The 18,069-nt window shown below is 29.9% G+C and overlaps 1 protein-coding gene across 2 annotated transcripts in view; it reads right to left on the bottom strand.

The window, feature by feature from the left end:
- LOC118444410 (uncharacterized) overlaps window positions 1-18,069 on the bottom strand; it is a 346,025-nt gene that overhangs the window by 135,276 nt on the left and 192,680 nt on the right. For both annotated transcript variants that reach the window (XM_035872659.2, XM_035872660.2), the window contains exon 6: window positions 10,415-10,504. In XM_035872659.2, the coding sequence (XP_035728552.2) occupies window positions 10,415-10,504 (90 nt within the window). The remainder of the gene's footprint in view (window positions 1-10,414; window positions 10,505-18,069) is intronic.

The following is an 18,069-nucleotide window of genomic DNA, read 5'->3' as shown; positions in this document are numbered from 1 at the left end:
CGCATGTCGAATGTAACGGAACTTACAATACCTTTTTTCCTCTTTTCTTATCTTTTCTTCACTGTTCTTTTCTTTTCATTTTTTCTCTTTTCTTCTTCTTCCTCTTCTTCTTCTTCTTCTTCTTCTTATTTCAGATTTACACACCATTAAGTATTTTGCAGTATGCACGTTCCATACAACGAAACTAACAATTTCGTAATTCTGTAATTACAAGGCGAAGGTGCATGTGATAACGGTGTTGTAATTTATTTGTATGTGTTATTACAGAACATTAGGCCATTGAACGAGCTCGCGCATGCGATCCTTTTTAAAATAATTATCTATCGAAGTGGTCAATTATTTTCCATATCTAACGATGAAAGAAAATTCATTTTGTTTGTGTATATATACATATATATATATATATATATATATATATATATATATATAAAGAAAAATAAAAAAATAAGAAAGAAAAAATGCTTCGAGTTAACAAAGCTTCCGTATTTGAGTTAACAAATTGGAACCTGTTGCTCGAAAGTTAATTTGTTAAATGATCGACAAACTTGTCGGAGTATAAAACGATTTGTAAACGTCCGGATAAATCAAAGTTTTGTCAAAATTAACGAGAGGAGATATTTAAAGTACATATGTGATTTAGTATATCTGTGAAATATTATTTAACATTAAGTTCAACGAACGAGCTAACGATTTGTATGATTTTCTCTTTTTTGTTTTTTTTTTCTTTCTCATTTTTGAAATATAATTATCGATCGGAACGATCAATTATTTTTTTATACCTGCGATGATGTAAGAAAATTCATTTCGTCGAGTACAAAAAAAAAGAAAAAAAAAAAAAAGAAAGAAAGAAAAACGCTTTAAGTTCAACAAAAGCTTCCGGATTTGAATTAATGAAATTTAAATCTGTTGCTCGAATGTAATTTGAGTAAATGATAAGCAAACTTATTGGAATTTATTTAATTCGACATTTGTCAAATGTCGATATGATAATCGAAGATTCGTCGAAATTAATCGATTAGAGTATATAAGTAGTATATCCAAACGTATGAATATATAGCAATATGACAAAAGTATATAATTTTACAATGATGCTATAATTTTATATTGACAATGTTAAATAGATTGTTGCAAATGGAATATTGCAAGGATTTAAATGGAAAATCGAGAGGAAACGTTAAATTTAAATTATCGTCGTTTAATTGAAAATCTCTATGCATTTCCATGGACGATAAATTACGGGATATGTTTGAACTCGCCGCTAAAATACATCGATTATGTATTATTGATGGATACTTAAGAGAGCTAGAGAAAGAGAGAGAGAGAGAGAGAGAGAGAGAAAAAGATGTAGAAGCAGATAAGATTCGAAATGTTTCGCAAAGAGAATTGCTGAATGCTTATCGATCATCTAAATATAGTTATTTTTCTTTTTTTTCTGATTATATAAACGATATTTAATAGTTAGTCAATAAATATATATACATATATAAAATAGTTAATAACCTGAAATTTGTAAATAAAAAAGAAAAATTGATAACGATGCAATTGTACGATTCTTTTTATTTTTCTACGTTTTAATTTTATTGAATTTTACTTTTCTTGTTCTTTCTTTCTTTTTTCCTTTTTTTCTTTTTTTTCTTTTTTTTTATATCAAAGTAGATATATTCAAAAATATTTGAAATCTAATCACTTAGACACGTATATATATATATATATGCATATAATTATAAAAATTTAATGAATATTTAAAAAATATGTCACGTTCGTTAAATCGTATTATCACGAAGCGTCTTGAAATTGAATTAGTATGATTTGAGATTTTGAGAATTCATATTTAACACGCTCGTTAATGCACTTAGCTTACTATATATAAATTATGACACATTAAATGTCACGTATGCATCAGGACGATGATTCATCGATCAGATTATATAAATAATTGCGATCTCGTTAGATTTATTTATAACTAAAAAAAAAAAAAAAAAAAAAAAACATAAATAAATAAATAAATAAATACATAATGGAATACAATTTTGTCGAGAAAATATTTACCTAAGTGCCGAATTAATTAGGTTAATAAACACAGGACAAATGACTCCCGACGTAACGATCATTAAGAGGAACGAGGTCGACGAGTTTATTTTGCATAAATACGGCCATTATCATAAGTCGCGTTATCTAAGCTCGTCTCGTTTCGAAAGGCACGAAGAAGGAAGGAATAAGGTGGAACGTAAATTTTCGCCGTTTTCAACGCGTGATAAATTATCATGAAACGTGTGTGCGCTCGCTCTCGCACGTTCACTCGCACGTTCGCTTTTTCCAAGTAAACGTGGGACTTTGGTCCATTCCACCCACACATTGGGACCAATAGGGGTCCCAGCGACGACGACGACGACGACGACGACGACGTGTCGGCACGACCAATGTCTTCCGAGTACGTCGATAGAAGAGGCGTTACCACTTTTGTAATATACTAGTAAATATATATCAGTAACTAAAGTCGGTAAATACTCATTGATACATCGGTAGTATGTACTCGTTAATATCCCTTCCGTTATAACGAGATCGGTTCGAGATGCGATCGAAAGGAACGAGAAACCGAAAGATCGATGATCCAATCGATTCACTATCAACTCAAACGAACTCAAGCAATTTAACCAAACCACTGCCGGAAATGATGGTACTCGATTTAAGTACCCGCATATCCTATGTACGTGCTAGAACTCAGAACTTATAATTTTACGACATATCGAGTATTGTTACATTTGAACTATCGAGAATGAGAGATAAGTTAAATACTCTTCGTGTAAATTGTAATTAATTATGAGAAATATCACGTATTTAATTACTTGAGAATTAATTCTTAATTAATTAATTAATCCTTTGAAAATTATTGAACGTCTAATAATAGATTTATCTTATAAAAATTAATATATAATTTTTCTCGATATCAAATCTCGAATATTAATTCAAGGGATGGTTTCTAATTTTTTTTTAGCTTTTTTATGTTTCTTCTTTTATTTTTTTTTTTTTTTTATTTTTTTTTTAAGGTTTTTCACTCAGATTTTTAAACGCATTTTTTTCTTCAAGAATCATTTTACGAATATCGATCAATTTTTTTTTTTAAATCAAAGAGTACACTTTTTCCACAGGCAATGAATATGTAATATCTCGATTCTCTCGAAAAATTCATCAATTTAATTTTTAAAGGAATGAGAAAAATAGAATTGTACAAAAAATCGGCTAATAAAAATAACATTTAACTTCAAAGCATCAGAGAATGATTAAAAAAAAAAAAAAAATAATAAATAAATAAAAATAAAAAACCAATTTTTTTTCTACCTCCATGGATTCGCTTACTCGAAAATTTCATAACGTGAGTATACGTTCCATCGTTCAAAGAGAAATTTATCGAGCGTAATTATTAAAAATGCATACGAATTTAAAAAAAAATATCAATTCGAAAAAAAAAGAAAAAAGCCAAATTAAGAGAACATTTTACATCTTCACGATATAAATATATAACAAGATACGAAGAAAGGAAAAAAAAACACGTAGATTGTCATGTATATTTTGATATGAAAAAAAAAAAAGAAAAAAAATAAACACCTTTCTCCACAAAACCAAGCCGGAACAACTGTTCGTTAAATAAAAAATTTGTAATTAATTTTTCTACAGAACGTTTCCAACGTCGTTTAGAGAAAGCAACAAGTTCCTATCAATCTATCTTGCTATAACACATTTACACTTAACTTTGAAGTGTCAGAGAATGATTTAAAAAAGAAAAAAAAAAAAAAAAAAGAAGAAAAAATTCCCTTCTTTTACCACCGTAGATTCACTTTCACGAAAATTTCATAACGCATATATACGTCCGATCGTTCGAAGAGCAATTTATCGAGCGTAATTATTAAAAATGTGTACATAAAAGAGGAAAAAAAAAAAAGAAAGGAAAAAAATAATACCAAAGAAGAAATAAACAAAAGAAAAGACATACGTTCATATAAAACAAAAAAAAAAAAACAAAAAAAGCAAAAAAAAACAAAACAAAACAAAAAAAAGAAATTTCAATTGAATAAAAAATACACCAAAAAGTACGATGAAATGTTTTAAAGCGATAAGCATAAGCGATAATTCTTTTCTTTCTTTCCTCTTCTTTTTTTCTTCTCTTTTTTTTTTCCTTTTTTCTCCTTTTCTTTTTCAATATAACCCGTGATCTTTTTTCAACGAACGTTTTCAACGCTCGTTTAGAGAAAGCAGCTAGTTCCTATCAATCTATCTTACTATAACTGACACCACGGGCCATATCCCGTATTCGATATCGAAAGAAGGCATGGCGCAGTACCCGAGATCCCAAGAAGGTTCTAACTAAAGCGTTATGTGCTACAGAAAACGCAGATAAGTTTCACGCCGAGGATTAGTTTCGCCATGGTCTCTCTATGGTGACGGTATGGTGGCGGCGGCAGCAGCATTGCGAACGACTTTATCGTCGGGCGAACGGTCGTAAAGACTACGACCGACCGCTTTCACGAACGAGAACTCCTTAGGCTAAGTTACGCTCTCGTGCTTAACCACGACGAAACCAGACGTTTTGATCTGTGTATTAGAGACTACTAAGTTCTACGATATCGACCGGAAAAAGGGGCAAGCCTCATGTATTCCTTGATCTCCAACCATCTACCATTTTTCATTTAACTTAACTAATAAATATAACATTTAATCGATTCTTGATATATCAATTAATTTTATTAACTTGTAATAACGGATAATTCGATCGAATTAAAAATATATTGTCGATGTACATTATGTTTCTTTTTTTGCGGAAACGTTAGTTAGAAAAGTAAAAAAAAAAATAAGATAAAAAGTGTGAGGAGTAATAATAGTGAAATATTAAATATGAAAAATTGATGAGTCTAGTTTGATGATAATATGTATATATATAAAAAAAAAAAGAAAATAATAAATTACAAAAACATAAGAATGATAATGAGATATAATAATGATAATTATTATTATTATTATATATATTAAATAATAATAATAATAATAACTATAATAAATAATGAATTAAAATAAGAACGTGTTAAGGAAACGATAATGAAATAAAATAAAATAAAATAAAATAAAATAAAATAAAATAAAAAAGATCATAGATTTTTTTTTAGTGTTATAGGCTACCATAGGACTATCAATTGGAGCTCATTTTTTCTTTCTTTCTTTCTTCCTATTTTTTTTTTTTCTTAATTTTCACACACACGTAAATACGTACGTCCCAAAAACGTCCCAGAATGTTTTTATTACTTCTCGTTATATTTTATATTTTTAATTGCCTCTCACCTTTCTCTTTTATATCGAACAAGAGCACGCAAACAAGAGTGATACGTTTAAAATTAATAAATAAATCAATCGAACATATAGAAAAGAAAGAGAGAGAGAGAGAGAGAGAGAGAGAGAGAGAGAGAGAGAGAGAGATAAAGAGAGGGAAAAAGAGACGAGCGAGCTAATCGTTCGAAGTCTCTCGAGATTTCTCTCGATGCAACGACGTTCAATGATTTACGTACCTACCTCTAATTGATCCAACCGTCTCGATACCTATCCGCCGGCATAAAACTAATTTTCTACTCGTTAAAATACCCTATGTCGATACAATTTCCACGCTGTCTATCCCATAATAAGACGAAATCGTATAGATTTCGAGTAGGAAATCGAACGAATGTAATCGAACATATATATATATATATATAATTGATTATATATACATTTTCCTATTTATTATTATTCTATTTATCAAGTATTTTCTTAATGTTGATCAATATCATCATGTAAATATAAATAAAAAATTCAAGGATTCATTATTTAATATGTCTAATAGAAATGAAATTTTGTCTAGGTTTTTGCTTTTTTTTTTCTTTTAATAAATATAATATTACTATGATACATGATGAAGATCTTACAAAAATTTTATTAATAATAAAATTCTGATTAATAATAAAAAATTATTTTTCAATATCATTGAACAACATTCGTTAAGCTTTTCTTCTTCCATTTTTTCTTTCCTTTTTTTTTTTCTTTTTTTCTTTTCTTTTTCCTTTATTATTCTCAATGATATTTTTCAAAATAAATTAATCGAATAAAATGATAATATCTAATAAAATATTTAATCGGTATTGAAAGAAAAATAGGAAGAAAGAAAAGATATATTCCAGAGTAAGCTCAAGTAAAATTGAATTGTTCAAAATATTGCGATAATAAATTATTGACTCGTTTACATTTTCCTCTTTTTTTTGATTTCAATTTTTTTGTCCTTTGTTTGTTTGTTTTTTTTTTTCTTTACATATTTCTCTCTCTCTCTCTCTCTCTCTCTCTCTCTCTCTCTCTCTCGAACTGCAACAACGATTCGTTTCGGAGCAACTAATCGATGACAAAGCTACAGCTTCGCCAACTATGGGATTACAGTTAGATACTCGAAGATCCGGCCAGCTGGTATGCCAGAGGAAGGAAGAATAAACGACAAAGGCAATTGCATGAGAGAGAAACAGAAAGATAGAATGAGATAGAAAGAGAGAGAGAGAGAGAGAGAGAGAGAAAGAGAGAAAATGAAAGAAAAAGAGAGAAAAAGGAAGAGAGAGAAAGAGAGAGAGAGAGAGAGAGAGAGAGCAATGTGGCGGACAACGCGCTCTGCCGATGGAACGTTTCGCGTTACAATAAGCGAACGTGTTTAGTATTCGTGTAATACAAGCGGTCTTCCTATTGAGTACTAAAGTCACGTGTTTCGTACTTGTCCTACGAGTCTGGTAAAGACAAGCACGATGGGAGAAAACGAACGAACGAACGAACGTACAAACGGACATTGAAAAAGAAATGAGAAGAATGGAATTTTGAAAAAAGAAAGAAGAAAAAAAAATTGCTCTTTGAAAATCCATTGATGGAATTGACATTTATTAATAGGCAATTAAATAACATATCGTTAAATGGGATATGCTCTGAGTTTGTTCTAACAAGAAAAAAAAAAAAGAAAAAAAAAAAAGAAGAAAAGAAAAAGAAAATTAGAAGAGAAAGTAAACATAAAAAATGAAAGGACGGAAAAAAGAGAAAAAAAAAAGAAAAGAAAAGAAAAAAAACTATTTAGATCGCTTGTTTAGATTCGTTTTTTTTTATATCCACTTTTATTTCAAAAAAATTGTTATACTATTCAATGTGTCTGTTAACGTCAATATCGCAATTACCAATGAAATATTTTAATTATTTCAATTAAAAATATTCATTAAAAATCTTATTTAATGATTTCATTAAAAATGGAAATACTTTGCGATATTAAAGAGCGTAATGCCAATTGAAAAAAAACAAACGAACAAACAAACAAGCAAACAAACAAATTGCATCCCGATGAAAGGTATTCGTTTTATAAAGATCTATCGTTATTAAAAAATTTCTTTCTTTCAAAGTAGATCTACATTTTCGGTATCCATATAAATCCATCTGAACGAGATTGTAAATCTCACGATACTTTTTCTATTGAAAATCATTATATGCTTTTTCTTTTTTCTTTTTCTTTTTTTTTTTTCTTTTCGAGGTTGATTAACCCAATCACCCTCTTTCCATTCATTCGTCTACGATTTCTCCTTCACCTGCACCCCCGCCTCAGCTTACCAATTAAACGCAAAATATGATATAAATAAAAACAAATAACAAAACGTGATATCAAACGTGATGCAAACGATAAGTGCCATATTGCAAAAGTATCTTCAGAAGGCCAACGGTAGCTCTCAACAAAAGAGTCTAGGAACGAATCAAGAGAAGATTAACGTTTCCAACGTATGTATTCAACACCGGATTACACAGAAAATGGACGTCTTACGTTCCTTAAGTTTCGTCCTAACGATCGAAGTTTATCTTTTCTGATTTATTCCTCTCTCTCTCTCTCTCTCTCTCTCTCTCTCTCTCTCTCTCTCTTTCTTTGACTTACTCTTGGCTACTCGAGTTCTTCCTTCCTGCTTTTAAGAAGTGCTTAAGCTAGAGCCTAATCGGCTACACGCTCGCAACATTGCCAACTATGGGATTACAGTTATCTACATGGAGATATCCTTACTGTATATATATATATATATATATATATATATATATATATATGTATGTACACACACATGTATCACAAGTGTGTTCGTGAATATAATCAGCTGATCCTCGAAGAAACGAAGAGAGAAAGGAAGAAGGAGAGAATCTACATCGAGGGGACGAAGAATAAAAAAAAAAAAAAGAAAAAGAAAAAGAGAGAGAGAGAGAGAGAGAAAAAAAAAAGAAAGAAGAAAAAGGAGAATAGAAAAGCGTATACAGCAGCAGCAGTAACAGCACTCGTCCCTCCTTCCCCTTTACCCCTCCCTTCCTCCCTTACTCCCTCTTATCGCGGTATTCTCGTTGGTGGCTACGTAAATGGAAGAATGCAGGAGGAACGCGTCGTTCCAAAGTTGTGCGAAAGGATGGTATGTATGTCCTTCAAATTTAATTAACGTCTTTCCCAACAAAGGACATTGTCTTAATAAGGCCATGCGTTTTATGCCCTAATAGATCGTCTAATATAACTTAGAAGAGATAAAGCATCATACTCGTTACACACGTTTGTAAAATGTATCTATTCCTAATCGAGAAAATTATTAATACGCATGGACAATTAAAGAAATTTAAAAAAAAAAAATTATCAGATTAATATGAATATTTGGATATTGTCGAAATAAAAATCGATGTTAAAGATGTCGACGATGACCAATAAAAAAAAAAAAAAAAAAAAAGAAAATTCATTTCGCGAATATTTTCATAGATTTCATGTCACTTCATTCTGACATTTTTATTTAACATTTTTTAAACAATCCACCAACGAACTTTGCTCGTTGCAATAATGTTGGTTCTTTTTTTTTTTTTTTTTTTTTTTTTTATTTAAGTCTTAACGATAAATAAGATATACATACGTAAGTACGTACGTACGTACGTATCTATGTCGTTCCAATGGAATCTAAAATACTCTTTCTTTAATATTTATACCACAGTTAAGATTATTTCAGCGGATTGACTATAACATCGGCATTCCATATAATTCCAGCATTCCATTATTCATTTTTTATTAATCGTATACCGTTCGTTGACAAAACGGCAGCCTTGCGAAGCTCGGAGTTACAGTTAGACGTAAGGTATCCTTGAATCCGAGCGTATAGAGAAGAGAAAAGAGAAAGAGAGAGAAAGAGAGAGAGAGAGAGAGAGAGAGACAGAACTAAGAAGAGTAAAGAAGAAAAGAGAAGAAGGAGGCGGTGAACGGAAGAGAAGAAAGGAAAGGATGAGAAGAAGGATAAGGATGAGGAATAGAAGAGGAGGTAAAGAGAGAAAGAGAGAGAGAGAGAGAGAGAGAGGTCCGGGAAGATTCAAAGTACGTAAATAGATGCAACTCGGGAAGGATGCGGGGGCGTGTGAACCGAACTTAAAAGGCCCACGTGATGGTGGTGGGTGTGCCTTCTTGGCTTCCGCATACTCCTCCGTAGTCAACGCGAGTCTTATCTCTTCTCGCAACGAAAGCAAAATGCTAAATGTTCTTCTCTCTATATATGTGTATATATATATATATATATAGATACAACATATAGATAAAATACATAACACATATAACACACACATATATATATATATTTTATATATATATATATATATATATATATATATATATATATATATATATAAATGTAGGTATATATTTCTTTACGTAGACATTTCTCATGCGGATTTATGTGGAGCGACGTATTGTAAATCGTAATAAAGCGGAGATCGCGTTGAACGAAGACGAACGGCTTCTCTTTCCTTCTCCCTTTCATGGATTTAAATGCTTAGCGGTGTCCCTTTGCCGTGCGGGCGCGTATGTATGTTTATATGTATTTGTGTGTGAGTGTGTGTTTTTTTGTGTATTCGTGTTTGTGTTCTCACCGAGGTAGTAATACCAAGTGACACGAACTTCGTGGAATTTCCTATCGTCGTCGCATCGTTTTTTTTTTTTCTTTTAAACAGAATTCACGAGAAAAAGAGGTAAGGGGTACCTTATACTCACAAAGTTACGAAAAGTGGTGAGTATTATTATGTTTCAAATATTCATATACATACCATCTTATAGATTTTTAAATTTTCTAGTAAAAATTTTAATAACTGTGATCTATCTATTTACATATGCGTTTATATGTGTTTATTATTATTATTTTTTTTTTTTTTTTTAATTCGAATGGACCAACTTCAATGGATTTAATTCGATATTAAATGGATTGATTTTAATATTAGATAAAAAAAAAATAAATAATTATCATATTAATAATAATACATATATATACATATTTTTTTTTTTTTTTTTTTTTTTTTTACTAAATATTCTGATTGGCAAGGAGAAACTTACCGGGCAATGTAAGACCACATGTCAAAACGTGTTCCGGTATATCATGAATCGTTCTGGGTGAAGTGACTTCGTCGACTCGTTTTTTCGTTCCTGAAACAGAAACCAAAAGGGATCTCGTTACTCTCCCGCATACTTTGCAAACACGTGAGGACCACCCTCACGTTCGAATTCATCCTTACAACAATGTGGGACCCATTATTCGGTAATATGAGTCTACTACATACAGAACACCATGAGGATGCCATGAGGATATTATGAGAATGGTATGAGCAATACATATCCTTGATAAAAAGGATTCATTAAATCATCTCTATCGGGATATCGATTACTATTGTAATATTTTATTGTATAATGCTACTAGGAAATTGTTCTACGATATCAACTTTATTGTCTTTCATGATATCATGGAATACATCAAAGAGTCTGAAGTTTTGATGGGAAATAAAAACAAGAAAAAGAAAAAAGGAAAAAGAAAAGAAAAAAAAAAAGAAAAGGAAAAACACAATGAAAAAAAAATCATTCAAACATAACCACGAAAGTATGTGTCAAATTTAATCGTAAGTAAAGTAATTGTAATGTAATTAATAATTAAATTATATATCTTTGTATCATTAAAAAAGAAGAAGAAAAAAGAAAAAAAAAAGAAAAAAAATAAAAGACGGAGATATTTCAAGTGATCGAATTAAATGAGATCAAATATTCAAAATAAAATCATTTTAATATAATAATAATTAACAATCAAACTTGTAAATTTAAATCTTGTGAATTTCAAGATACATACACTACGATATCGAACTCACGTAGGAAAGATTTTCTCGTAGCACGAAACAGAAATCAGCTGATCGTGTATAGTCATTGTGTTCTCTCTCTCTCTCTCTCTCTTTCTCTCTCTTTCTCTCTCTTTTTCACAGAATGACCTCGCCCTTAAAGCGAATATAGAGATTGGCAATAGCCAAATCATACTTAATAGTAAAAGTCAGTACATTTCACCGTGCCACTGGCCTCCGCCTCTACAGCCCACCACCCCTCCTCCTCTCTCTCTCTCTCTCTCTCTCTCTCTCTCTCTCTCTCTTTCTCTTTCTCTCTCTCTCTTCTCATAGAACGGTCAATCAAGAGAATAATTACGTATGGAACATTAATTTCATTGGCTCCACCTTTACATACATATACATACGTACATGGATACATACATAATATGGATACATACATATTATCATAATCTCTATCTATGCAAATGACAGGACGCGATGTTTTCCAATTTGAAAACTTTCCATGGATCTTAACAGGTGGGGAAAAAAAGACAGAAAAGAAAGAAAGAAAGAAAGAAAAAAAGAAAAAAAAAAGAAAAAGAAAGAAAAAAGAAAAAAAAGAAAAAAAAATCCTTCCCTCGTTGAAGTCTATTAAGTTCTCTCATTTCGTTTACGTGACGTATATCTAAGTATTTACGTTGTTATACTCGTTTAGACGGGTAGTCGAGAGAAGTTACGAGTACGTTGCACTTGAGTAAACTTACGTGGATTCGCAGGATTAACCTTCGCTCTCGCTTTCTCTCTCTCTCTCTCTCTCTCTTTCTTTTTATTCTTTTTCTTCTTTTTCTTCTTTCTCTTCTTCTTCTGTGTATAGCAGACACTTTGACTTTCCTTCTTCGTTGTATTTTAAACCGAGACGAACGCGAAAGAAGAAGACATACATACATACATATATACATACATACATATATATATGCATACGTGGTGCAGACTCGAAAGACGGATATGCATGCGCCTGCATACTCGCCGCCACTCATCTTGAGACGTTTGCATCGTGAACTTGGTGTCGCGTCCGCGTCCGCGTTTGCCGCGTCGGCGTCGCATCGTCTTTTGCCGCCTCGACTTCTCTCTGATATCTCTTTTTATCTTTCTCTATCTCTATCTCTCTCTCTCTCCCTCTCTCTCTCTCTCTCTCTCTCTCTCTCTCTCTCTCTCTCTTTCTCTTTCTTAAATGCCTTTTAAACGCGGCTCTTTCTTTGTACGAAATAGCCAATTGCACTTTCAAATGAAACGTTCGACGTTTTATCAACTTAATTGGTAATGTCTTTTAATTAATTTATTCGTCATAGAACAATGATGATTCATTAAATCTTTCATAGTTATTCGTCATTTATTCGATTTCTTGATTTTATTTATTTATTTATTTGTTTATTTAGACTTTGTTTTTTTTTGCGTGCGATTTTTATTATTATTATTTATATTATTGTTGTTGTTTAGTTTTTTTTTCTTCTTCTTCTTCTTTTTCTTGTTCTTCTTCTTCTTCTTCTTCTTCCTTTTCTTTCATTTTCTCACGATTTTATCACGTGTAACTTCGTTCGTTCTTTCCCTTTTTTTCTTTTCTCTCCTTTTCTACAGCTTTTTATATGGCATCGAATAATTACAAATTTTATTTTTTTTTTTTTTATTTATATACACGTATAGTACATAGCAATCGATCGTTTTCAAGTTTTATAGACTATTTATTAGATGATCATGCCACGATAGATTAATAAATGTCGTTTATAATTACTTCCACGTAATAATATTGTAAATGTTAGATAGTTCGCAAATTAACATATATCACGTTGATATATCAATCGCGTTAGTGACGGATGAAACGTGTTAACGTGAAAATATAATCATTACTCGATAGATTATTATGGACGTTTTACGAAATTACCATTTATTTCTAATTCATTTGGACATGTTTATCGTATAATATCCGAATTTTAATGTAAATAAATATTTCAAACGTTTTATCGTACGTTAATTGGAAATGGGAGTCTTTCTTCTTGTTCTTTTGCTTTTTTTCTTTTTTAAAAAAAGAAAAAAAAATTAATAATAACAAAAAAAAAAAAAAAAGAAAAAAAAGGAGAAAAAGAAGAAAAGTAAAAGATATGTTTAACGACGGACAGTAATAATATGTTAAAAATTCTGGCGCCATTTATAAGGAAGCACTAATATCAAATCAGTCAGTAAACTCTCTACTTCATTCGCGGCAATATTCCGTTCAGCCAATTAGTGTTTGCTATTTGCTCATGGGCGTTATTAACCGATTAGAAGACATTTTACTATGGAGGCTAATTGCAGGTTCTCGCGTTAGGATAAGTTTATCGCGTCTCCGTTCTTCCAGGTAAATCGATTCTTTGCGATACTGAGTCGCGATTACTTTCCACCGTCCCTCGTGACGTACGTATATATCAATTAAAATTAAAAAGAATGCCAATAAAATGTTTATCTCTAAAATCTAGAAAATAAATTCTATTTTGTTAATCAATCATACCCAAACATCGTTAAAACATATTAGTATTTAGACATTTTTTTACAATTTAATAAAATAGTACATATATATATATATATATTTTCTTCCTTTTTTTTTTTTTAACTATAGAAATATTAGGAATGTTTATATTATTATTATAATTTGTATTATATTATTAAAAAATTTCGTACGATCGTGTTCGAAGGAAGTCATTTTTCATATTAAAAATCAAACGGGAACTTTCGGATAAAATCTGTAAAAGGATAAAAAAAGAAATAAAAGAAAAAAAAAAATCTACGTAAGAGTCAATGAAATAATAGGAAAAAGAAATGGGGTGGGGAGGGGGAAACAAAGAATAAAAAAAAAAAAGCAGAAAAAAAAGAAGGAGAAGAAAGTAAATAAATAGAAATATATTAAACGCATAATAAATCAATCGAGAGGTGATAGTTAAATGCGTGGAAATTCACGGGAAAATTTCAATGCCGAGAGTCATTAAGGGAAGGGCGTTAATGACGTGTGGTAATTACCAGTTACCGGACTGCTAGAGAGACAATGGTCGGACGGGTGCATCCACTGACTACTAATAGACCTGAGAGGAAAGTAGTCGTCGGTTGGGGCGCGAAAACAAAGCCAACCATCGAGAGTGTAAAAGAAATGCAATTATCATTGATTTATCGCGACGTTCGTGGCATTCTTGGAACTCGTCGATCATCTCGACGTACGAATGAGAAAGAAGGAGATACTGAAATTGCACAATCATTTATTTTCTCTCTCTCTCTCTCTCTCTTTCTCTTTCTCTCTTTCTCTTTGTCTGTTCTTTAGAATTATCAGCTTAACAAGAACGAATATAATTCATTATAAGGGTTTCAAGTTTGTTTTATGTTTAACATTAATTCGTCGTACACGCTGATTATTTACACGTATATATGAATAAAAGAATTATATTTTTGAAAATTAATAATATTTAAAAGTGAGATAAAAATTATATATATATAAATATAAAGGATATTTGAAATTAATCAAAGTTAGATACGAGTAATCGAAAAATCTGTACAGCGATTATGTATACGTAATGTTATCAATATAATTTATATTATATCGACTACATTTGATTATCTATATAATGCAACTATAATATAATAAATAATAATAAATAATAATAAATAATAAATATTTGTAAATGTTAATAATATTTTATAGAAATAGAAATGTTTAATAGGAAATTATATTTGCAATTAATTCTATAAAAATTTTTTACGACTTAGTCAATTAAATTTCCATTGTAAGCATGAATAAATCATAAGAGTGATATTTGAAGAAAAAAAAAAAACAAAAAAAAAAAATATGAAAAAAAAGGACCAAAAAAAGAAATAATAATATTTCAAAGATTAGACGTTTTGTTAAATGAAAAATTATTTATATACAATTAAAAAAAAAAAAAAGAAAAAAAAGGTAAGCACGTAAGCCCGTAATACGGAAATTTACACAGTAGACATGTATAAACTATACTTATGAATATAACTTCCATTACATCGGTTTACACACGTATGATATAAGAATGATATTTGAAAGAAGAAAAATGAAAGGAAGAAAGAAAGAAAGAAAGAAAAAATTGATAATATTTAAAAGATTAGACATTTTAAATGAGAAATTATATATTCAATTAAATAAAAAAAAGTTAGGACATAGTCCGTAGTCCGGAAATTTGCACAGCAGGCATGGGTAAGCATAGTATCGATATAATAATGTGTCTTCCTCATCTGGCATCGTCATAGGATCATTGACATGATGATTTAAACGGATGAGTGAGAGAGAGAGAGAGAGAGAGAGAGAGAGAAAGATATGCATGGGGAGAGACGATCGAGGTCACCGACACGCAATCACACGCTATTCCATGCGTTGCAATTGATGCAGCTGTTAATACACTCACACACATTCACTCTGATTCTTCTACAAAACTTCATTGTTTTGTTAATATAATGTAAAAAATCAATGGAAAATTTATTGAATCCATTCTGTTCCAAACGATGATCGATGATATTTTCTTTCTTTCATTTTTTCTTTTTTTCTTTTTCCTTTTTCTTCTTTCTTCCTTATTTCTTTTTCGTTTGAAACGATAAAATAACAATTCAAATATTTATTTGATAATATTAACATTATCGAATACTTCGATAAACGAAGAGGAAGTGGCTCAAACGTGAAAGCTATCACGTACGAAGGTATATATATATATATATATATATATATATATATATGTATATATATACCTTCTTCGATTAACTCTTAACCGAGAAGGTTGATTGGATTTTCTTAGTTTACGACACGTCGTTTGCAACTCCAAACGTTTCTATTCCTTCGTCCCTGTCACCTTCCATCTTATGGATGCGACCTTTGGATGCTTGTCCATCGTTTCATATGAATACTAAACTATGCTTGCGATAGTAACAGCAATTGAATGTATCGATAAATCGAATATCCAACAATGCGATATAAACAGTGTCAAATATTATTAAATCTTTGAAATTAATTAATAAACAAATTGAGTTTATTTGAAAGATCAAAAAGTTCCTAAACGATTATAACAATGGATTATTATTATCATTTTTTTTTTCTTTTCTTCGAGATTTTTTAGCTCGTCATTTTATTTGTTTGGTTTTCTTTTTTGTTCTGTTTTTCTTTCTTTTTTTTTTCTATTCAATTGTATGATAGTAAGAGACTAGGAACTTTTTGGAGCGCTTTCTCTAGAAATAAAAAAAAAAAAAAAAAAAAAAGAAAAAAGGAAAGAAGAAAAGAAAGAAATTGTTCTTGTATTATTAAGAAATTCATTAAATTTGTCAATGATCGAATCAATATATCGTCAATGTCATTGGCTTTGAAAAGGATCGATTAGAATCAATTGAAACTTATAGAAACTATTGGCTGCACCCGGAAACAATGAAGATCTCGAATAAGTAACTGGGTAAGATTTATTCGATCGAAGAGCTTTGCAATTTTTGAATGCATTTACAAAATATTTTTTTCTTTTCTTTTCTTTAATCGATCACCGTACGACGGCTGAATGAATGAACTTTTTTCTCTCATCGTTTCGATCTCTATTTTTTTCCCCTTTTTTTTTTTTCTTTCCTTATCCTCTCGAACTCGAAATTCAAATTGCAGGGTAATTCTATTTGTCGTTCTATTAAATATTTCTAACTGGTCGAATAAGTGTAAGGCCATTTGGAGGACGAGACGCAACGATGCGAAAGACCTATCTAATTCGATTGAGAAAGACAGGAGAATTAAGGGTCTGGATTAATCCAATTGTCTTCGGTTCTAATTCAATTGTGAAGAAATTAAAAATCAATAAGTACATTATATGGTAAAGTACGATAGAGAGGTACAGTCGGTATCAACGTTTATGGTTGTATTACGTTATTAGAACAATATTAAGATATATTTGATAAGGGGATTATCGATTTGGTAGGTTAATATTGTAATTGATATTGAAAATTTGCAATGAACTTTTTAGCTTCTAATTCGATCGTAGAAAAATTAAAGAACAATAAATCGTTATAAACGATTACGATTTATTGTTTTTAGAACGTTGAAACGGGGATGAAAGTAAGATTGATCAGTTAGAAATGAATAGATTTGTTTGAAACGAAGCATGATCGATCATAGTGATTTCCAAAGAATTTTTGCCATTTAATTCGATCGTGGATAAATTATAAATCGATAAATACGTCGTTTGAATATTATTAGATGATTAGAAGTAATGTAGTTCTCTAATTGTAAAATTTATGAAAAATTATTCAAATTTTAATATTTCTTAAGAAGATTTTTATTAAATATTAAATTTCAATTATTAATTCGTTATTAAATTTTTTAATTTTCGAATCGTGATATTATTTCTCGATTTTGTTAACTTTCTTTTCTTTTTTTTTTTGTTTTTAGTTTATATTTCAAATTATCATATTAAATAGTTATTATTTTAAAACAAATCCGTAAAAAATTTTATCAAATATTTATATATATATATATATATATATATATATATATATGTATATAATTTAATTAAAAAAAAAAAAAAATATATATATATATATGTATAATTTAATAAAACTTCTTAATTATAAACAAAAAACGATTACAATGACGATGTTAAGGAGCAATATTTTTTTCTATATTTATATACACACACATACACACATATATATATATATATACATGTATATATATATAAAACAGAATACTACAGTGTTCAATTATAGACTTTGAAAATATTTGTATATATGTAATCCAGTTAAACGTCTTTTTCATTACTTTTATATATACATAAAATTTTTATATAAATAAGTCCAGACAAACCGGTCTGATGGTTGTTTTTAAATATTCCGAGGATTGAA

The sequence above is a fragment of the Vespa mandarinia genome, chromosome 23 (assembly GCF_050613455.1).
Source record: "Vespa mandarinia isolate Hongniang chromosome 23, ASM5061345v1, whole genome shotgun sequence".
NCBI classification, from domain to species: domain Eukaryota; kingdom Metazoa; phylum Arthropoda; class Insecta; order Hymenoptera; family Vespidae; genus Vespa; species Vespa mandarinia.
The sequence above is the reverse complement of the archived record's forward strand: the minus strand, read 5'-3'. Positions and strand labels throughout refer to the sequence as shown.